An 8581-nucleotide genomic window follows, 5' to 3' on the forward strand; every position below is an offset into this window, starting at 1 on the left:
GTTTTTTGTGGAAGAGAGAAAAAAAAATTTCATATATATATATATATATATATATATATATATATATATATATATATATATCTTATTAATGCAATAACAAATATTCTCGAAAAGGTTTGCAGTTTCTACAGTTTTGTTCTCTCCCAGATGCAGGAATGTGGATAAGAACAAATGATAAAAAACAGTTTTATTTGTTTACTGTCTAAGGTCACACAGTTTGGTTTGATAGTTCGATTGGGGACCAATCAGCTGGTGCGGTTCAATTTCACACCGCACTGTGTTAAACTAACCAAACCCTTAGAAAAATGTGTGCCCCCCCCCTCGACTGTGGTGGAGCTGCACCAAGAACCATTGAAGGAAATGACACAAAAACCTCTGAAGAAGACATGATGGAAACTTCCTTAATCACAAAACGTAATTAAAAATGGAGTTTAGTGTTTGTAAGATGTGTCTTTTGTCATTGGTAAAAGACCACATGCCATCTGTCCTGTTAGCATGTTTGTTTTGGTTGTATGTATCCAGAATGCCTTGAGCTGTGGTCCACTGCCTGCTTTTGGAGCGGTCTCTCATATGCAGAGTTCACTTCAACCGAACCGATGTCTAGGCTTTTAGGCGGACCACCTAACAGCCTAGATATCGGTTCGCATGTGGTCCGCATCAGAGTTTAGTCATTCACATCTCCCCAAACGAACCTGACTTTCTAGACAGACAAACTGGAGTTTGATTAAAGTGAACTAAACAGGACTGGTGTGAATGCACCCTGAGATCTTCTCATATTTTCTAATGAGTCCCTCGAGACGCTGACTGTAGAAAGCTCAGTTTAATGGTTTATAAAGAACCAACAAACCACGTAATCCTTCCCCAAAAGAGTCAGAACCAAGTATGATCACCCACAATAAATCTGTTGGGTTGCATTTTACACTTCTAGTGTTTGTGCAAAGTTCCTTCAAGTTTTTCTATTGTTTGTAGGATCTCACAGCATAAGTTGGTTTTACATTATCATTTTAAAAATGTAATCATTAAGTCAAAAGGTAAATGTAAGGTCTACATTTACAGCGAATGCTTGTTTGTATTAGAGAATTATCAATTATGAAAGAGTAAAATAAAAGTATTTATTCTGGGAAACTGTCACAAAAACTTCCATTGATTATTTTGGTATTGCCTAAAAGTGTAGCAAAGACATTTTGAGATCTTGAGAAAAACATTTGAAGTAGGGTGAACGATCAACCCTGGAATGTTGATGTGCTTTAGTTACAAATGTTTTTTTTTTTTTTTTTTTTTTTTTTGGCCTTGCCTGTTTTATTTCTTGTCTGTTTAATCACATTTACTAAATAATCTCTGCTTTGTTTGTCATGGGTGAAATCACCAAAAAGCAATCTACAGCTTGATGCTATTTCTGTTGGAGAGACAATTTCCTTTGCCTGGCTTTCGCTGTAATTGTGAAGACAATTTTAGCTGAAGTCAATTTACCTCTCATAGATTTTAAGACTTTCCAGAACATCAGGAGGGCAAATGTTTGATATTCGCTGTTTATTTTCTAATGAGTCAAATACATTTTTCTTTCCTTTGTTAATTAGTTTTTCTTAGGCCACTACTAAAGATGGTGATGGAAACATATATGACATAAATGTTTGTGCTTTCATTGTGTGATTTACCTTCAGTTACATCTGTTCACCTTGAATTGAAGAAGATGGAGATATGCTAAAAACTCTTTCGATTCTAAGATTGGATATTAGTTAATTCTATTTAATTAGGAAAAGTAACACCCAGATACTGGGTGTTACAGTTGACCCTTTCACAAATTATTTCACCATAAACCCACCAAGATGAACTAAAAGCTGGAGGAGGTTAGCACTGCCTAAAAAATCTGCATTGTGTTCTTTCCAATACAGTAATAGGAGACTAACCAGATGCGGCGATCCTGATTTTCCCAAACGAATATCTCACTTTCTTTCTCTTCTCATCAGAAATTATTGGTAAATAATTATTTAATATTGACAAAAAAGTACTAGTTCCATTAGCAAATTATTTCACTTATAATGTGGGAAAATGTGAAATAATTTGCCAAAGGAACTAGTAATTTTTCATCAGCATTAATCAAGTTTATTTGTATAGCACATTTCAGCAACTATGCAGTTTTAAGGGCTTTACATCATAAAAACGCAACAGTGCCGTCATTACACATAAAAATGTTGGTTAGTGTTTCATTTATTATGGTTCAGAAGCAACTCTAAACTGGTGCGTTTTAGTTGTGATTTAAAGGAACTCCTTGAACTCAATTAAGAAATCGTTGAGCTAAAACAAGCCTCTATAGATTACTGAAAAGTTACTTGTAAGTTAGTTATGTCTTATTTCAAGTGTATAAATATATTTACACTAGAAACCAGACCAAATATACTTAGTAAGATTTTGTGTTTTTGCAGTGTAGTCGTTGATTATCTCCCAGTGCAGTTCAGATGAACCCACCTGGTTTTAACTGCATGTAATTCAGTTCCTCTGCAAACGGGTGAGGTGTTGGTGCTCCTCTCCCCCTCCTGGCTGTGACCCAGGGAGACAGTGATTGTACTTGGGTCCAGGTTAATGAGTGGATTTGCTGCACTGCAGCGCACTGTCCCCCCATGCTGATGTGGAGCAGCTGAGCACCACAGCACTTCCACACTGCTGCAGAGCCATAAATCACCCACAGTCAGGCCCGGACTGAGCTGAACAGCTACCGCTGGGGATGGACAAGCGCGCTGAGAGAGAGAGGCAGCCAGCAGAAGAAACGAAAGGCGAGGAAGCAATGCAAAGCGGGGAATGAAAGTGTGAGCATAGTACTGCGTGTTCACCTTCACAAAATACCCTTTAACATGCGCTCTCTCTCACCGCCGCCACTGCCAACGTAACCACTATTCACAACATCCTCCCCACCTCAGTCCCCTCCTCAGCTGCTCCCTCTAATTGGCTTTATTAGCGTCTCTATGGGAGCGGCAACTAGAAGCAATTTGCTCATTATGTGCTGTATTAGCACTGGCCCTGGGGCAGGCATGCAACACAGAGGGAAGCCTGGCTGCACTCTCCCTTTAACAGGACCCCTGCCTCCAGCCTTTCAAGCAGCTACAGACCTGTTGGGCCTAACAACAAGCAGTTGTCAAGCACAGCTACTTCTACTGTACACCAGGAGCACTTTGAAGCTCTACTAAAAGGGACATTTTGACCTTTCACCTTTTGACTTTTTAAATGGTGTTGCACACACCCAAAATAAATTCAACACAAATTATAATTTAAAGTCTTATATAGGGGTGTGTGATATAGACTTTGACTTTTATTGCAAATTTTTTGGCACTATTGAGACGATGATAAAAATTGATAAAAACTATTGTTTACTTCTGCATTCAAAGCTGTTCTTGGAAAACGTGCCCATTTGAAATGGTCTTCTTCAGGATGCCACTGACAGAAGAGTGATGGATATCGCTAACCTGCACACATTAAATCATATTGTCAGATTTACTGAATTTTCCTGATACTCTCGTAGAACAAACTGTGAAGAAAATAGTAAAAATAACCTTTTCCGATGATACTGTCACAGTTTTGTTTAACGTTATTAATTGCATTGTATCAGGAAAACTAGATCTATAGTTATAAGAAACTTTTAAAATTCTTATAATAAATTTTTCACAAAAAAAATGATAAACAGTATATCCCCACTCAGTCTAATTTGTATTCTACATTTAGTTAAAATTCACTGAATGCAATCAAGCATATTGGTTGTAAAAATAAGATTTATCTGATTATCCCTCTGTAATAATCAATTTAATGATATTATATTTAACTGTTATCTGGCGTCTCAGCACTTAATATTTCCTGCTTTACTGCTGAAAATAAAGAATCGTTTTCTCCAACTTTGTTTAAAAAATGTTTCTGCTGCATTTGTTCGGTTCTGATCAAAGCCTGTTCTTGTCCCAGAGGATCCTGTGGTTGCTTTGGCTTAAGAAGCGGTGCATTATTTTTACACCCTGTGAACAATAACTTTTCTGTTGTGATCAATTGCAGATCTCTTCAAGCATCCTTTTCTGCATCTGGAGCTTCTGGGGACAGTCTAACTGCTGCAACAACAGCTGGTGCTGACAAAGAAAAGCAGGAGCAGAGGTAATACTGGGTTTTAGTTACATTCTTTCTGAATTCACTATGATTACTTCTATTAAAACTTCTCGCTTCATATATCTGAGTCAACATTATACATTTAGGCTCAAATATGTACATACGGTGTGATAAAAAGGTATTTACCGCCTTTGCAGTGGAGTACCCAGCGAGAACTCTCACACACACGTGGAGAATACCCAAACTTTGTGCTGGCTGGGATTTTGAACCCAGAATCTTCTTGCCGAAAGGCAACAGTGTAATTTTAAAGAAAAAAAAGCAGGAGAGATATTTAAGGGTGCAACAAAACTCACAGCACTGCATGTAAATAAATCCTTAAAAGCCTCACATTTATTCAGCATCCATGGAGAGAAGCTTTATAAGGCAAATTATTTGTTGAAGTGTTTGTATCTCGATATTTCCCCTCCAGTTTTCATTCACTCCCTCATGCTTTTATTTTACCTTGAACTTTATCTGTGGCTGCAATTGGAGCAAAAGCTTCATCCCTCCCTCCTTCCTGAATACAAATAGTCCCTGATTAAAGATGACAGAAGCTGCGTCTCTCTGAATGATGACTGTCTGCTTTGGAATAAAATATAAAATCATTTTCAATGCCATCAAATTCTGCCGAGGAACATGCAAAGAGGTCTATTCGGTCCATTAGGGGTATTTTCATGTAAATGCAAGCCCTCATTTCTGCAAAATGCCGCTCTACATTCTTGTAAAAATCTCCATATGAGGGCTCTGCTCAACGTTATTGTATTGACAACTCTGTGACCAGACTTTTTTTTTTTCCTTTGCAGTTTTTGTGCCTCCTTTCTCCTTTTTTCATCCTGCGTTTTTGCTGCCCAGTGCAGAGAATATGAAATATTTATCAGGGCATCTTGTGTTGAAGCCAAGATTCAACATAATAATGTTGCCGAGCTTTCGAGATAATAGTTTGCAATGTCGTGCAAAACAGGTTTCCTGCAGGGACGGTTTTTATGTCGTCAGGGGGAGAAAGAGCATAAATATATTTTTGTCAAAAAACTTTGCAGCGTGATAAGTATGGTTTGTTTGACTGCAGTCTCTTATATCAAACTGATTTAAAATTCACTTTCCAAACTCACAAATGTGACTTTGAAAAGCTTAAGCACCGTCGAGGGAAACGTCTGTTTGACGTTTATTTGTGTGTATAAGCTCTCTTTAGAATCACGCCGCCAGTTTTTAATTATCTCCCTTGATGGTTGTCAGCAGTGTGTCCTGATGTGTTCCTGCTGTACCAGACCTGCATCAAGCGCGTCTCCAAGCGTGCGCATGCACATGCAGCATGCTGTAGCACTCGTGTCTGGGCTACCAGAGTATTGTACCCGAGTCCTTTCTGTTGGTACTTTTTTTGCTTATTTTCCAGTAAAAGCCAATTTTTGCTGTTTCAGACTCGTGCGTGAATGAACGGTTCAACCTGTGCCCAGATTGAACCGTACGGTAATCCTCCCCAAAGCCTCCGCCAGCTCGCTGATTGCCTTCATTTTTCAGTGTCACCAACAGGAAAGCCAAGGCAGTGTACCCATGTGAGGCCGAGCACGAGACGGAGCTCTCCTTCCAGGTCGGAGCAATATTCAGCCGTGGTGAGTGTTATCTCCAGCTCCAGTCGCTCACTCACAACCCGCTCTGGAATATTGGATTTAGGCAGGAGGAGGGGAGCTGGGCTCTCAATCTGATCTGAAGTTGGAGGGAGTGATGAGGACAGTGACGGGGAGTCTTCAATCAGCTTTCAGCACTTCCATAAGAGAAAATAAACGGTTGTTTTTCTTTTTTATTTTACCAGAAATTATGTTGTTTAAACAGAATCAAATTATTTTTTTGACTTCCAGCAACTCGGTTCACATATATATTTTTTTTATGATCTGGGATCTTCCCACTGAAGCTCATTATTTCCTGCCTTAATGAAGACGTTCTGTTTCTGATAAAAAAGATTTAAGGACCGAAAAGGGAAACACTTTAATTAAAACAAATGCATGTTAAACACTGAGAATCTGTTTTGGCTTCATTTACAATTTACAGCAAACTATCAAAGAGATGACTTAAATATTAATGTAAAGGGGACCTATTATGTAAAATTCACATTTTGTGCTTTTTTTATACTTCCATTCTGGTCTCTATTTCTTCTTAAAACTCAAGCACCTCAAAAAAATCACCCAGTTTTTTGGCAATAAGTTAGTTTTTTCATGTCTGGAAAATGAGCCATTTCAGAAACCTTTGAACGTAACCCCACCAAAGCCCAGCCTGTCACCTAGCAAACCAGCATGTTTTACTGCTGAATGTGTTGTACAATGGCTGCTGGCAAAAAAGAGCATTTTGTTGTTGACAGCATCCAGAAATAACTTTCTGCATTTGTGTTGGTTGTGCAGGAGGCTCCATCTCTGCTTTTCAAAGATGTACAGTTGTATAATTGTGCATCTGTTTGTTGCAGGAACATAAACGTTGAATGGGGGGGCGTGGCCAGCAGCAGCTTATTTGAATTTAAAGTGACAAGAGGCCCTAAAAAAACCTCATGATGAAAGGAGATCAAAATAAGCAGAACAAAGCAGATTAAAATCTCATAATCTAAGAATGATTTTGTGCAAAAATACATGTTTTCTAAAGCCCATAGATCTATGCTAACCTGTTAAAGGAAGGGTTGTAGGTCACATTAAACCATAATGGCTGTAAACCAGGAAATGTTTTAGTTTATATAAAACACTAAAGACAAGTTCTTATGGTTAACCAATAGAAGAAAGGAGAATGACTGAATTGAAATGATTAAACTGCATAAACTCAGTGCAGCTTCCTTAAATAAATGTCTGATATTCTCACTATCTAACACTGAGCTCTTTTGCTTTGTGTCTGTTCCTTGCCTGTCTTTGGTCTCGCCCCCCTCGGTGACGCTCTCCCGCAGTGACCCCGTCGAGAGAGCCCGGCTGGCTGGAGGGGGAGCTGGAAGGAAAGAGGGGCCTCATCCCTGAAAACTACGTGGAGATGCTGTAAAAAAAAAAAGATGATGGAGATATTTATATCGAGTTTTATCACACCAAGGATTCACAGCAGAGCTTCTCTCCAAGTAATATCAGACATTTTTAGGTAAATCATCCCAGACTCCACTATACAAACTTTGACGGCCAAGTAGACATGATGACGCATTTTAGAGCTTGTTTTAGTTAATTAAGTAGTCAGGTGTTCACATTGAGACATTGCATTTGTGCAGTAGGGTTTGCCTTACAGTGTTCTGCTGTACATTACATGCTGTAGTCGTAGTGTCCAAGGAATTTAGCAGCAGCACCAGAGAAAAGGTGTCTGCCTGAGCTCACTCTCCTCTGCCCTGTTATACATGGTATCCATGAGCTCAAAGTCAAAGGGAGATCCTCAGAAACTCCAGCACTCGAACCGCTTTAGCCTTTTGCCCCTTCCACCATTAATTGTAGACCTTTATTTTTTACTAGATTAGAAATACCTGCGTGCCTTAATCATAGAAACACAGAGTGGTGTATGTCTGTTTACGGGTATGTCTGAAACCAGTTGGAGTGGGGCAGCGCTCACCGATAAAATGTTTTATTTGCACCCTTTGTTATTAAAACGAGGCACGTCGCCGCTATAATCCAATTAAATTGGCACATTTATTGCATGAAATTTGTATTTTGAACACACTTTGTTCTGTTTGTTGTTGATGCACCTAGAAAACCAGTGAATTTGCCTGATGATCTTTCATGTTGAACACTAGCAATTATCAGGGTCATCAGAGACTGCAAAGCCAAGTATCTTTCCTTTCTCAACGTTGCTCCAGTTCTGAGCAGAAAAAAAAGGTGATACACTCCAACAAAGCTGAATTTTAAAGTACCTCAGAATATTTTACGTTTTAAACTTGTGCTGTGTTCGTGTTGGAGATATTAAAAAGGTTACAACCAAGTACATTTCTTTCTGCTGTGATAGACTGGTTTTTATCTTTTGCTTAGACTGGTTTTAGTCTGCATACATGTAACAATGCATTTTATCTCCCCAGTTCTTGTGCTAAACACTGTAACTTCTCTGTGAGCTTTGGTTTAGCATGCTGTTTTCAGCTGTGGTTGCAGTAATTTAAGATGATTCTTGGCATTCTTGAAGGCCTTTCACTTTTTTCTACTTTGATGCATCTTGTTGATCAATGTTAAAGAAAATAAAGATTTTTTTTTTTTTTGCCTTTTTGTTCAGTGTATAAATTTAGGTCCGTTTTTTTCTTATCAATTAAAATTTATTTTACAAATGATATATTTTGTTTCTGGTGTTTTGTTTTTATTGAAACAAAAATTTCCGGATATTTGTGGTTTGTTTTTAAATCATTTTATACATACAGTTTATTCAGTTGAAACAGAAGCTTACATACAATGAACAAAAAGACACATACACTTTTTTTTCTCAGTGTGGAGTTAAATCCAACCAAACTTCTCTTGTTTTAGGTCAGTTAGAGTTA

General features: G+C 38.3%; 1 protein-coding gene across 1 annotated transcript in view; it reads left to right on the top strand.

The window, feature by feature from the left end:
* arhgap10 (Rho GTPase activating protein 10) overlaps positions 1-8045 on the top strand; it is a 61799-nt gene extending 53754 nt beyond the window's left edge. The window contains exons 21-23 of the mRNA XM_015045691.1: positions 4033-4128; positions 5635-5726; positions 7037-8045. Coding sequence (XP_014901177.1) covers positions 4033-4128; positions 5635-5726; positions 7037-7125 — 277 coding nt within the window. The 3' untranslated portion in view covers positions 7126-8045. The remainder of the gene's footprint in view (positions 1-4032; positions 4129-5634; positions 5727-7036) is intronic.
* The last annotated feature ends 536 nt before the right edge of the window (positions 8046-8581 follow it).

This window comes from Poecilia latipinna, unplaced genomic scaffold (assembly GCF_001443285.1).
Source record: "Poecilia latipinna isolate Pla-1442-1.1 unplaced genomic scaffold, P_latipinna-1.0 Scaffold739, whole genome shotgun sequence".
NCBI classification, from domain to species: domain Eukaryota; kingdom Metazoa; phylum Chordata; class Actinopteri; order Cyprinodontiformes; family Poeciliidae; genus Poecilia; species Poecilia latipinna.